Source organism: Octodon degus, unplaced genomic scaffold (genome assembly GCF_000260255.1).
Source record: "Octodon degus isolate 3935 unplaced genomic scaffold, OctDeg1.0 scaffold00023, whole genome shotgun sequence".
In the NCBI taxonomy this organism is placed as follows: domain Eukaryota; kingdom Metazoa; phylum Chordata; class Mammalia; order Rodentia; family Octodontidae; genus Octodon; species Octodon degus.
The window spans coordinates 3,162,431-3,176,306 of NW_004524599.1; the positions used below are offsets into that span (position 1 = coordinate 3,162,431).

At 44.4% G+C, this 13,876-nt stretch overlaps 1 protein-coding gene across 2 annotated transcripts in view; it reads left to right on the forward strand.

The window, feature by feature from the left end:
* The first annotated feature begins 6 nt into the window (after positions 1–6).
* Positions 7–13,876, forward strand: part of Dtnbp1 (dystrobrevin binding protein 1) — a 146,417-nt gene continuing 132,547 nt past the window's right edge. For both annotated transcript variants that reach the window (XM_023712154.1, XM_004628342.2), the window contains exons 1-3: positions 7–180; positions 10,047–10,100; positions 10,796–10,846. In XM_023712154.1, coding sequence (XP_023567922.1) covers positions 125–180; positions 10,047–10,100; positions 10,796–10,846 — 161 coding nt within the window. In that variant the 5' untranslated portion in view covers positions 7–124. The remainder of the gene's footprint in view (positions 181–10,046; positions 10,101–10,795; positions 10,847–13,876) is intronic.

A 13,876-nucleotide genomic window follows, 5' to 3' on the forward strand; every position in this document is an offset into this window, starting at 1 on the left:
GGGGCCGGCCGGGCCTTCGGTCGCGGGGCGGCAGGTGCGGGCTGGCCCGGCTGCGCCGAGGAACGCCGAAGAGGCGGTGACAGCGCGAGGCCTGCGGCGAGGCGACGCGGCGTGGACGGCGGCGATGCTGGAGACCCTGCGCGAGCGGCTGCTGAGCGTGCAGCAGGATTTCACCTCCGGGTGGGTACGCGGTGGGCGAGCGGAAGGGGCCGGGGGCCGGGCGGCGGGAGCGCAGGGCCGGGCGGCGCGGCTTCTGCTCTGCGCGCCCGCGTCTCGCGTCCCGCCCCGCCGAGCGAAGTAAAGAACTTCTCGGCGTCGGTGAGCCCGGCGCAAAGTAACTTCGGTGTCACCGTGGCTGTGGCTCGCGGGGCCGGGGTGCTGGGCCCCTCCGCGCCCTCCGGCCGCTCCGCCGGACCCCGCCCCCGCGCCCCGGGACCCCTGCGGGCTCGCGGTCCCCGGCGGTCGGCCCCGCGCCGCTGCCCTGCTTGGGCGTCTGGGGGCGGAGCTGGGCGGGCGGAGCGCTGGAGGGTGGCAGTGCGCGCCCGGGACCCGGCGCTTTCCGCTCGGCCTTGCGCAATCCCCAGCGCGCGTCTCGCGCGCGACGGCCCGCGAGCCAGCTTCTCCCGGCGTGGAGTTCAGGTTCCCGCCGGGGGATTGCAGCGGCGGCCGAGCTGGGGAACCGCGAGGCCCGGCGCCAGGCCGCCCCGCTGTTCACTTCGGTGCCGTCAGACTTCTGCAGGTGACTAGGACTGTCTGCATGTCGCTGTTGCTGCAGCTTAAGATGAGGCTCATGGTGGTCCTAAAGGAGCCGTGGGAAGGATTGGTGAACACGGAAAATGGGCAGCAAGCACGGTGTCGTTACTGTTACTAGTGCTTAATTCACTTTTTCTGTTACTTTAGAAAGGTGTCGCCTTTGTAAGTGTTCTGTCACCTTTGGTTTACAAATCCTTTAGCACAGGGAGGGCATCTCAGTCATGCTGTTTTAAATTTCTGTCAGGAAAAATGCGAAAACTTTTTACTTAAGAAAAGCATTTATAGCGTTTGCCTGTTAAGTGGTAGCAAACCGGTAAATGCTTTAGTGCTTATCACGTATAAAATCTCTGTGGTCATTTAGTTTGGTGGTGTTAAGAATGTCAACAGTGAGCTGGGTGTGGATACATATGCCTGTAATTCCAGCACCGTGGAAGGCTGAGGCAGGAGGGTGGCGAGTTCAGCGCAGCCTGGGCAACTTTACCAGACCCTGTTGCAAAATAAAGTGCAAGGGATGTAGCTCAGTGTGAAGGCCCTGGGTTCAGTCTCTAGTATCAGAAAAATTTTGTATGTGTGTATAAATTTGGAAGTTTGGGAGTCATTGATGCATGTGCTTGCAGTTTTCTTCCTAGAAGTTTAGAAGTAGCCCATCAGAGTACACTGGTTTCCCTTGCTTGAGGAATTGCTGGGTGGCAGGGCCCCTTTTTGGTTAGTTGCTGTAACTCTGTAGGTCCGATGGCTGCTTCAGAACCCCTTGGGCTCCTGAACTTTGGGTAAGAATGCTTCATCCCTTGGAGCTCCCCAGGAGCCTGGACTCTGGGCTAGGCCCAAACGGACCTGGGAGGTCTGGGTAGCTGTAAAGGTTCAGGGTTTACTCAGGAAGGAGGGGCTGAGGATCTGTCTGGTCAGAAAGCTTCAGAAACTGACTTCTTAAAGAAGCCATTGGGGGCCGTGAAGATAGCTCAGTGGAATAAGTGCTTCCCTGGCAAGTGCAAGGGCCTGAGTTCAATGCCCAATTCCTCCAGGAAAAAAAAAAAAAAAAAAGCCATGGTCTGGGACCAGTTTGAAATTATACATCCTGAGAAGACTTCATGCCATGCAGGTCCTCTGCTGCCTTCCTTTTTTAAACTGACCACTTTTAGCTGACAGACCACCCAACAGTCAGTATGTGGCCTGGCAGGGAAAAACTCCAAGTACTGTCTGTTCTCTGGTTGGTAGACAGCTCTAAACTCTGATGTTCACTGCAGGCCCTCAGTTTCCTATATGATTCTTAGTAAGTAAAAAAAAAAAAAAATTAGTCCTTTTAGCAAATGCTACCATATTCAGCTATGATGAGCCTGTGCTACGTATTTGAGTATGTTTCCTTGCTGAGGAAGGATGAAATTAAATGCAAAAAAAGAAATTAAATGCAGTATTCATGTGTTATAGAGGTACTGAGGCAGGAGACTTCCAGAACTATCACACTGGACCTGGTGGTCCTGTAGGACTCTGGCAGAGCAGGTGCTCACTAGCCAGCACAGCTGCCTTCTAAAATAGTTTTACCTATCCAGTGTTCAGATTGCCCCGAGCAGTTGATTGATGGCCTTGTGATTTTCTGAGTTCTTTCAGCATGGCTGCTTTTGCTCCTACAGCTACACAGAGCAACATCCTCTTCTCACTGTGTCATTCATTTTCACTTTCTGAAAGTTCATGTATCCAGAACTTAATTCTAGGAAAACAGTAAGTTTCCCTTCCTCCTGCCCTTTCTCCCTTCCAGGTGAAACTGGACTGTTCCTTATCGGTCTCATAACAGCACATCACCTTAGTGATTAAAATTAGCTCAGTGAACGCAGTAACTTTCTTACTTAGAAATAAAATGGAATAAAAATCCCAGCACTTGGGAGGCTGAGGCAGGAGGATTGCCGGGAGTTCAGGGCCAGCCTGCGATCTGGTAGCTCAAGGTCAGTCTGCACTACGTGTGGAGACCCTGTCTCAAACAAATAAAAGTAAGGTGCTGTTTGCATTTGTGGGGTAGGTTCCTGGTGGCCTGGCACCTAGGCTTCACATGGCCTAGGGACATGTGGCTTTTGGCATTTGAAGTGCTGAGCATTGAGCCCAGCCCTTTGTATGTGCTGGGAAGCACTCTGCTGTGGGGCTGCGTCCCAGGCCCTTTGTAAAGTTTCTGTACACTCTTCTTCATAGTAACAATTTCATCTCTACTGAGACAAACTTACCTATTTTTTAAAAACGTTATTTATAGGGCCAGCGAAATAGCTCGGTGGACTAAGCGCCTGCTTAGGCAAGTGTAGGCAGGGACTGGGGTTCGATTCTCCACACCACAAGCTCACTGGCCCTGCCCAGTGCACTGAGCTGGCCATTGAGTCAGAGTGTGGTGGTGCACGCCTGTAATCCCAGTGCTGGGGAGGCTGCAAACAGGAGGATCATTACGAGTTTGAGCTGTGTAGTGAGACCTGGTACACACACACACAGCCTAATTTTAGGGAAGGGTCTACAGGGTGTTCCGGGTCTCACTGCTAGATCAGACTCGTAGTGATTCTCCTCTTTACAGCCTCCCAAGTGCTGGGATTACAGGCTTGCACCACCACACCCAGTCTCAGTTGCTGGCTCAGCGCACCCCTGGGCCTAGGGATCAAACCCTCAGCCCCTGCACCTGCTTGCAGACATTTTAATCCGCTGAGCTATTTGGCTGTGCCCCTCCCCCCATGCTTATTGATTCAGGTTCTCACTATGCTGCTGGGATTCAGCTGGTACAGCATGCATTACCAGTGATTGAACCCAGATCCTGTGCTTAGCAGGCAGTTACTTAGACCACTGAGCTGTCTCCCCAGCCCACTGAAACAAACTTACTACTGTGATTATGTCACATGCTTCTTTCTGCCCTGAAATGGATGGTGGGTCAGCCCAAAGGCCTTGGAACTGGCAGGCTTTGGTCTTGCACTGAGTCCTTTCCCCTCACTGAGTCCTCATGTGACTTGACTCGATTCATGGGAACCTTTTGGAGGTTTCACTCACAGCTTCCAATTTTTTAGAGATTGGCTTGAGCTCTGAGGGAAGCTGAGCGTATGAAATCCCATACTTCACATTCACTTGTGTCTTCAGTTTTTACCTTTGGGCAGTTATGACCAGAGGCCTCAAGACAGAGGTGTTCAGGCACACAAAGCTTTGCAGAGAACTGAAAATGAGATTTACCAAAGAGTCACAGCTGCCTATCACAGGCCGGCATTTACTGTTTGTAATACCTCCGGTTCCCGTGGTTAAGAATGAAATAATCTATTATTTTTTACAAGTAAAGAGTGAATATTGCCCTCTCAAAACTACCACTGTCCCCAATCTCCACCCTTGTCTAGAATCTTTGTTTTCTTTCCTCCACTCACATAATGTCAAAACCTGCACAGAGGATCCGTTAATTGAATTCACAGTGTGGTGTTTTTACCTGAAATGTTGACTTTTCCAGAATTTTTCTTTTTTAATGAGTAGGGGAAGCCCATTAGTGGTCAACCTGGAATAATAAAGATTTTCTGAATTCAAGCTAAGTGCCAGACACTACATTAGGTGCTCAGCAGTGTCCTTTCTCTGAGAAGTTTCAGGGTTTGAGAGTCTGTACACTGAGTTCTCTTTACCACTGACTCAGTGGGTGCATATTGGCCTGGATCGCAGGGCGCTCTGTTGACTGAAACATCTTCCTCAGAGTGGAGGGAAGTGCGTGCTGGAGCTAGCAGGGGTGGGTTGTGGGAGCCGGGAGGGAAGAGCCCGTACTTTGGATGGGTTACGTGGGCTTCAAAAAAGAAGGGTCTTCTAATCTGGGCCCTGAGGAAGTGGGAGAGATTGTGGTGGATTTGGATCAGGGCATTTCATAGATGAGGCTGCGAAGAAATTCATACTGATAGTAGAGCAACTTTATTGGTTTGCTTAACTACTGCAATGAATTTATCAAATATTTATGGAGTGCTTGTTTTGTGACAGTCACTATTCTAGCTGCTAGGGATTTAGCCAAGTACAACCAGGCAGCATCTGGGTTCCTGCACTCATCCTAGTGGCAGGAGGGGAGCATCTTTGAAGGTTGTGAGTACGGTGGCTAAAACTCAGGCCAAGGGAGAGAGGCCTACATGTGTTTCTGGAGAACTATGGCTGTGTTTCTGTAAGAGTAGCTTGGGAGGCAGTGTGAGAAGGTTAGAGGCAGGGAACAGGGAGGTGAGGCCGTGGTGGGGGCCAGGTAGCAGCCGAGGAGGGAGTGCTGTTCCTGAGGAGGGCGTGCTGATAGAAGAAGGAGGGATGTGCTGAGCATGGCCACTTTGTCATCAGTGAGGCGTGCGAGACGAAGGTGCAGAAACCGGGAATGCTGGTGTGGGAGTATTTTAGATAAATGACAGGCACGCTGCAACGGAGAACAGTAAGTGTGGTTTGAAGGAGAAGAAATGTTTGACAGTGAGCTTGCCATCAGGGCAGTTGGAAATTGAAGACATTCAGGGGAGAGGTCAGACTTGAAGCGGTGTATTTGGGACTAATTAGGGGAAAGACAGACTAAATTCTCTTTTCTGAGTCAGGGTGTTTTTATATTAATCTCTCAGGCTTGAGAGCTTTAGGGGTTATTTTCACTTTGGCCTGTGATTAATGCTTTTGTGTTTTGAGAGAGAAGGGGAGGAGAGAGAGAATTGATAAATAGTAATGTGGAAAATGTAATAGCTTGGATTTGGATTTATAAACTGTTTAAGGTTAAAGTAATGGAAGCATGAACATAGTTTAAAGAAATTGTGTCTTATGACAGAATATGGCAGCTCATATATTTCTGTGGTACTTTAAAGCACTCATCCTCAGTTTTCCTGATAGCTGATGATGTGGGCAGTTGGAAGTTGAGGTGCAATAAAGGCAGAAGCACACCACCCCCTGTGGTTGAGCCAGCTAGAAGGCCGTCAGTCGCTGCTTTCAGGTATCACCATCTCTTAACATTTTTCAAATCACCTTCATTTCTTAGTAACTGGCCTCCATGTTAGTGTTTTCTCCAGAGCTTGAAGAAGTAAAATATGCTGCTTTCAAATTAAGGTACATCTTCAGAGCCATCTAAAAATAAAGTTATTGAACTGTTAAAATAAATTTGAGGTTTAGTGCTTTGAACCTGAAAGTGCATTAGTTGTCATTAAAAATAATTGTCAGGGCCAGGGAAATGGCTCAGTGGAATAAGCGCTTCCCTGGAAAGCGCAAGGGCCTGAATTCAATCCCTGGTTCCGCAGATAAATAAATAAATAAATAAATAAATAAATAAATAGTCAGACTCACCCAAGTCTCTATGGTAGTAATGCTTACGATGTTAGGAAGAGGATAGGAGTTGGGCAGGGAAGCTGCTTACTAGTGCACTAGTAACCTCTTTATTTCAAGTGGCTCAGCCTGTTTTATAGTGATAATTTTTATTATACATTTCCTTTAAATGAACACTGTTTTCCTAGAATGCCACCAAACTCATATTAAGAATTTTATTTAATTCTTGGCAGATTTTTAGGGTTGAGTGTAGCACCACCACTTTGTGGTAGTTCTGGCTGCCAGGTTCTGGCTGAAGGCTTTAAAGTGTCAAGAAAAGTGGTGTCTTCCACCAGGCCAGTATTTCCTTTCTAGTGTGTCATGACATGGTGGGTCACTGAATAGACTGTAGGTGAGTATCCAGCAAAGGGTCAGTGTGAAAAGCCTAAAATTCATGTCAGAAGAAAAACAGGGCTGGGGAGATGGCTCAGTAGAGTAAGCATTTGCCTGACAAGTGCAAGATCCTGAGTTCAATCCCTGGTACCGCAAAAAAAAAAAAAAAAAAAAAAAAAAAAAAGAAAAGAGAAGAAGAAGAAGAAGAAGAAAAACAATAGACTGCTGGGTGTGGTGACAGGAGCCTGTCATCCCAGCGCTGTACTGGGGAAGCTGAGGCAGGTGGATTGGCAGAAGTTCAAGGTTAGTCAACACAGTGAGTTCTAGACTAGAGTGGATTACATAGACCCTGTCTTAAGAAAAGGAAAAAAAGTTAAAAATAAAACAGCTCACTACTTTCATTTGATTTCCGGGTTTGAAGAATGTATTCCTTTTGCTTTTTTTAAGCTTTCTTTTAAAGTATACCTAGCCTCATTTTTTTCATCTTAAGGATTGTAATGGTTGTAACCGTATGTCCTTTTCTCCCCTGCACTTTTGTGCTGGTTTCCAGTTTCCCTAGAGCTTCTCTGTCTTCTCACTGTTTCTTTTCTGGTTTGGCATATTGACAGTTTATTTGGAGGTGTGAGAAAAGAAGTATCCAAAAGACTTTTTGTTGTTAAAAATTATTTTCAACATTTCAAACGTACACAGAAATCCAAACTAGAATCCCATGTCTCCAGTACTCAGATAAGGCCATTGTCAGCTATTTCCACATTTGCCTTCTTTCCTTTAATTTATAAAGTAATCTCATACTTGTCTCTCGTACACCCATTTGCTTTGCTAGATAAGAAGTTATTGCATTAGTGCAACGCCAGTATCACAGCTAACAAAATTAAATACTAATTCCTTGATCTGATCAATTACCCAGTCCATAATGAGATTTCCTTGGTTCCTAGAAGTGTCTTTATAGCTGGCTTGTTCAAATCCACATCAAGTAAGTTCCACACATTACATTTGGTTAAAGTCCAATTTTTAAAACAGATGGTTGTTAAGGAGCCACGTGGGGAAGCTCGTACTGAATCTTACACCATGTTTATTTCAGCTTCCTGTAGTGTCCTTTCTCCTATTATTCCAAACTATTTTTCCCTTTTGTTTTGTTGTGGACGTGGTGGTGGTGGTGGTGGTGAAAGAGGAAGTCCCAGACTGGGTCTGTTGCAATTGGGAAATCACAGGTTTATTTTAGAAACACGTACTGGAAATGCCAACCTAGAGATTTGCTAGCTTCTATGATAAGAATGTCCAGAAAGGATCTTAGCGGTTCCCTTTCACACCGGTGTAGAGTCTCACAGCGCTGAATCCTAGGCGCAGTTTGCCTGTGGTGCACTGCTGTGTGCCACTATCCTGGGAAGGTTCTTAATCTCACATGTAGTGATTGGATTCCTTTCTCAGATTTTGCAGTAGAAATTGTAGAGTATTGCTATAAAAATATCTTTCCATAGCTTTTGTTTAATTCTTAAACTGGATTGGCTAGTTTCTAAGATAAGGTTGGAAATTTATATTGTTTGTCTGGGATGGATGAAATTTTTATGTAAGTCCTAGATTCATCTAGAGAGGTATATATCTATACTGAAGAATTGCTGAATCTTTTGAGGATTGTAGAGAAGTTAATCTCAATACTTTATGAAATTCTTTGTACAAAATAGGAATTCCAATTTGTTTAAACACATTCGGTTCCCTTCTTGTGCTTGGCCAGGCACTGCTCACCAAAGACAGACGATAGAATCCTGTGGCAGGGTGTGCATGCGCAGTGCAGGGGTGAGGCGTCCATTCGAGAGGAGGCTCGTACCTTAGAACAGGTTCTGGCTGAAGGCCTTACAGTGTCTTGAGGAAGGAGCGCCATTGCAACAGATCTGGGTGTTTGTTGATTTAATTTAAATGAACGAGGACTGCTGAGCTGTCTCCAATCGCACAGTCTCATTCACTTACTGCGAAGCTCTGTCATCGGAAGGGTCTACAGCCAACTGAAGACTGAGCCAGTGAAATGAAAATAGAGTGCAGTCTGTGAACATTGTGCTTTATGTTTAGAAGAGCCTGTGAATTTTATATGTGTAGTGGTAGCTGATTTATATTTTCTAGTGTAATCCTGTGTGTGTGTGTGTGTGTGTGTGTGTGTGTGTTTTGAGTTAAGATCTCATTGTGCAGCTCATACTAGCCTGTCGCCCAGGCTTGCCTCAAAATCGGCCATCCTCCTGCCTCGGTGGCTGCCTGAGTGCTAAAACTGCAGGCACAATAAAACAGAGCTTTCTAGTCTAATCCTTTAAAGCAAAACAATCCCCCCCCCAGCATATAGATAGGAAGGAGGCTGGTACCAAATAGCAAATAGCTAGCAGAAGCCAACCAACCAGCTGACCAATAGCAAAGACAAAATTTGGAAAAAATAGACACACATGCCCAAATAAACACGGACCCACCAGAGATTGGATTCAGGTTAGCAAATGAAGTTGTAGATCAAGGTATTTGAGGAAGGCTGTCTGGCTGCAAAGCAAGGTGCAGACAGGTGTTTATAACAGCCCAGGCTTCATGTTGAATGGGCCACATTTCAGATCTTTTTAATGGGAAAAATTTGCAGTGTATTGTAAGAAGCTTTTTAAAAATAATGCTTTCTGGGCTGGTGAGATGGCTCAGTGGCCTAAAGCACCTACTTAGAACAAGCTTAGCAAAACACAGGGACCGTGGATCAATCCCCCAGCACCACATGCCAGCCAGCCCCGCCCCCTGGTGGGCTGAGCTGGCCACACACACACACACACACACACACACACAAATAAATAAATAAAATAAAAATAAAAATAAAAATAATGCTTTAAAAGCATAGCTGCTTAAAGATATTTGAATGTCTGGGATAGTGTGTATTTACTAAGTTATGTTGCTTTATTTTTGTGTGTGTGTCTCTGTTACCTTTCAAGTTCACTTATGTAAACTACTTTTTCTAATGATATCAGATTATCTTAGTTTTCTTCTTACTAAGATAAAATGCCCAACACTCAAAATTTAAAAAAGAAAGACTTACTTAGCTCATGGTTTGTAAGGGTTCCAGGCCATCATCACCTGGCCCTAAGGCAGGGTGGATGGCACACAGGAATCGCAGAGGAGGAGGAGCCCATGGTGAGCAGAAGGTAGCAAAGGAACAAGGGGTTTGAAGACAGCTCGCTTGCTTGCTTTCATTTTGTGTTCATTTTAATGGTGAATCATAGCTCTTTCTGTCCTTTATATCTTACCCAGGCTACTGAGGGCAGCAGCATCCACACTCTTACCCCTAGGGCCCTTGATCCTAGCATTGCCCCATGAATCAGCTCCAGTGTCACGTACTCTAGGCCAGCCACTGTGAAGTTTTGCAGAGCGCATCGAGACACAAACCACAGCGCAGAGAACTTAAGGGTTTTATTTATCTTTGCTGACATTTAGGAGTTGTTTCTAAAGAGATTTTGGAAAAGTAAAAATAAAAATTGTTACTGATTTTTCTTTTATGGAAAATCATATAGTAAACATTCAGATATTTGTTGCCTTACAGGTGGTTAATACTTGTTTTGAAAAAATTAGCTTCTGGTCCCAAGAATTGTAACAGCTGTAAAAACTTCTGGTTGAACGTCTCCTAACCTATAAAAATATATTTTATGCTTGCTGAATTATAGGCTGAAGACTTTAAGTGACAAGTCCAGAGAAGTGAAAGTCAAAAGCAAACCCAGGTAAGCTCATGCTAAGATTTTAATTTAACATAAATTGAATTTCAGGTTTTTCTTGATATACATAAATGTGAAATCACTCTGGGTTTCGGGTTGATTGAGTATAGTACATCTGACTACAAAACAATTTGTTGATTCTAACTCGGTAACAGGAAATTTTTCTGATAAAATTGTGAACTGAGTGAAAAAGTCATGCAGCGTATTGTCTTGTTGTCTGTGAGAACAGAGAGCTGTTGTGTGAGCACACTTAACTTTTTGCATTGTTTAGGGAGAGATGAAAAATGAAACAGGACTTGGCAAGGGCATGTCCTGAGCTCTGTTACCTGTTTCACTGTGACAACACCAGACTTGTGCATTGTCCCCAGGTTTGTAGTGAAACAAAGTGGGATCAAATTTCACTTTTAACCCCGAGGTGGAATGTGTGGGTCATGTATGTTCTCTTTATTTAGCATGGTGCTAAAATGCTTTTCTTATTAGTGTGCTAAAAATATAAGTCTGCCGGACAAGGGGACAGATGGAATACTGCAGCTTATTAACTCAGAAATAATACATTTTTCTAAAAGTTTAGATAAATTGTCACTAGTTGTTACAATGGGGATGACAGTATCTTACAATTGCGGATGACAGCATTCTGCTATGTAACCTTTTTTAATTTGGCTAAATTAGAAACAGTTTTAACAAAATGTTTCTTTCGGCAGGACTGTTTCATACTTGCCAAAGCACTCTGCTGGACTAGAATTACTTAGCAGGTAAGTGTTTTCTTCAGAAAGCAAGTTAATGTCTAAACAGATTTCATAAATTTGAAGATAAAAACCCTAAAACACCCGAAGTTGGCCTTGCTGTAGTGACTGGAGAGCATTGCGTACGCTTTTCCTTTTCCCTGCTTAGTATGAAGGCCATTCAGACTGGACAGGTGCGTCGTCAGGGCACCTACTAGTTGGTGCTTTAGTATATGTTTTATATAATATGGCTTCTTGGCAAGAAAATTGATTCTGAATTTGAGTTCTCAGTTTGTTTTCTCACTTTGACTCTTAATTTTCTACCAGTGATTTTCTAATTCATTCCTGTTGATATGGATTAAAGATAGGGTTTTCTTCGACATGAAAACAAAAGCACAGGCAGTGGAGGGAAAAATAGATAAGTTGGACAGTGACCAAAATTAAACACTGTTGTGCTTCAAAGAACACCATCAAGGCTGGGTGTGGAGGTGCGCAGCTACAATTGCGGCACTGTGGAGGCTGAACAGAGGGATGGCTAGGAGTTGGAGGCCAGCCTGGCTACGTAGTGTGTTCAAGGCCAGCTGAACTGCAGAGTTGAGACCCTGTCTCAAACCAAATAACCAGCCATTATCAGGAAAGTGAAACAGCTAGCCTGGAAGGGGAGAAAATATTTGCCAGTCATATATCTAAGGAGGGGCTTTATCCAGAATACATAAAGGAATTTTGTAACTAACCAATAAAAAGACCACCCAGTAGCCAGGCATGATGGCATATGTTTATAATTTCAGTACTCTGGTAGGCAGAGGTAAAAAGCTCACAAGTTACAGAGTAGCCTGGGAAATTTAATAACTTAGAGAACTGACTCAAAAAAATTAACAAAAAAGTCTGGAAATGCGTGAAGGCCTTAGATTCAGTCCTTAGTACTGGGGGATGGAAGACAACCCACTGAAGAACTAGGCAAAGAATTTAAATAAAGTTATACAGATTAAAAGTAGTGAGACCCAGGCGTGGTACTTCATGCTTATAATCCCAGCACTCAGAAGGCTGAGACAGGAGGGTCTTTGTGTGTTTAAGGCCAGCCTAGGTGACATAGGGGTTTAAGTCTTGCCTGAACTACATACCAAGACTCTGTCTCCAAAAAGCAAAGCAAAACAAAACAAAAACCACAGTGAGATACCACTGATACTTAATAGCATCTTAGTAGTCAAAAAGATGCACTGTACCAGTGTTGGTGAGGATTGCAGGGTCTTCTGAGGGAGTGCTGTTCTGGTGCACATGTACAATAGTATAACCACCCTGGAAAATAATTTAATAGTTTCTCTGAAAGTTAGGTGTGGCTGGGTGTGGTAGTGTATGCCTGTAATCTTAGCATTTGTGAGGATGAGGTAGGAGAAGGTCAGTCTGGACTACAAAGAAAAAAAAATGTTAGATGTAAAATTATATGACTTGGCAATTTGACTCCAAGAGACTCAAAAGCATATATCCATGTAAAATTTGTACCACTCATAAAAGCCGAAAAAGTAGAGCTTGTCTCTATCAGCTGTTGAAGAAACAATATGTATTGTATATAGTAGATGAAATTTAAAGACATGAAAGAAGCCAGCACCAAAGTTCATACATAATTCCATTTATATGAAATGTCCAGAGAAGCAAATCTATCCCCCCCCCCCGCAAAAAAAAAAAAAAAAAAAAAAAACCTTAGTGGTTGGCAGGATTTGGAGGTAGCGACTGCTATAAAAGATGCATTTCTTTCTGGGTGATGGAACTGTTTTGGGTGAGATAGTGTGATAGTTTCACAACTTGTGGATGTGTGTCTTGATTAGTGTTCTCCTGTTGCTGGGACAAAATACCTGACACCCAGAAGTAAGAAAGGAAAGGTTTATTTTAGCTCACAGTTTGTGGAGGTTTCGGTCCATACTCAGCTGGCTCCAAGGCAGAGCGGCACATGGCAGAGGGCAGCAGCTCATGGTGGCAGAAAACAGCAAAACAGCAAGAGCAGAAACGCAGGAGCAGTGGCAGCGACAGCAGCAAAGGCAGAGGGCAAGCCTCTCCCGCTTCCTTATACTGCTTGCAGGCTGTGTCTGCCTCAGTGCAGCTGTAGCACTCAACCCACAATCCCAGCACTGGATCATGAATTAATCCCAGCCTCTAGAAGTCTGCCCCATGCCTCCATGAGGCTCTGGGGGAACAACTGGACACAAGCCATACCAATGTGCTACCAGCCATCAAATTATACATTTTAAAAGAGTGACTTTTATGGTATATAATTTATAGCAGTGATGAAAATGAGTGTGTGGCTTAAGTATGTTACTCTGAGAAGTTCTGTCATGTGACAACAGCTGACAGAGGTGTGGTGGAAGGCGGCTGCTTTGCCTGTGTGCACTCACTTGTGCAGTTACTGGTAGGCTTTGCCTTCTCTTGTTCTTAGTTGGCTTTCTTATGATCACCAAGACCAGAGGTTTTTCTTCTCTGAAATGACAGAGTACTTTGTTAGTAAGCTCCTGCTTGGTTAGGTAAAACAGAAGTGAAAATGAAAGAAACGGTAGTAAAAATTCACCAGTGCTATGCTGTTTATTTATATTTTGTTTATTTTCTTTAGTGACTTAGAATGAACCTAATTTCATTGCAAGATTTGTTTTGGAGGTGTGGGCTCCTGTGGGCAATCTTTTGCAATATGGATGCGTTTTCGGGCAGTCTGGGAGACGCCCAGCCATGCGGAGTGGCTGCGGTAGTCCATGCGTTGCACTGGGACGATTTTTTTCTCAGTAGAACTAATATTAGGTGAGGGGAAATTTTAAATAGTGACCATCTTGATCATACAATTTTTAAATCATGTATATTTTAATTCTAGTAAAATACAAGTAACATAAAATTTGCCATATTAGCCATTTTTAAGTGTGTTTTTAAGTGCTAAATTAAGTACATTTCATACTGTTGTATACCAAACCTTCAAGTCTTTTCAGCTGGCAAAACTGAAACGATGCCCCCTACCTACCACTTCTTCCTCCTTCTTTCCCTAACCCCGGGCAGCCATCATTCCACCTTTTCTTTTCTTTCTTT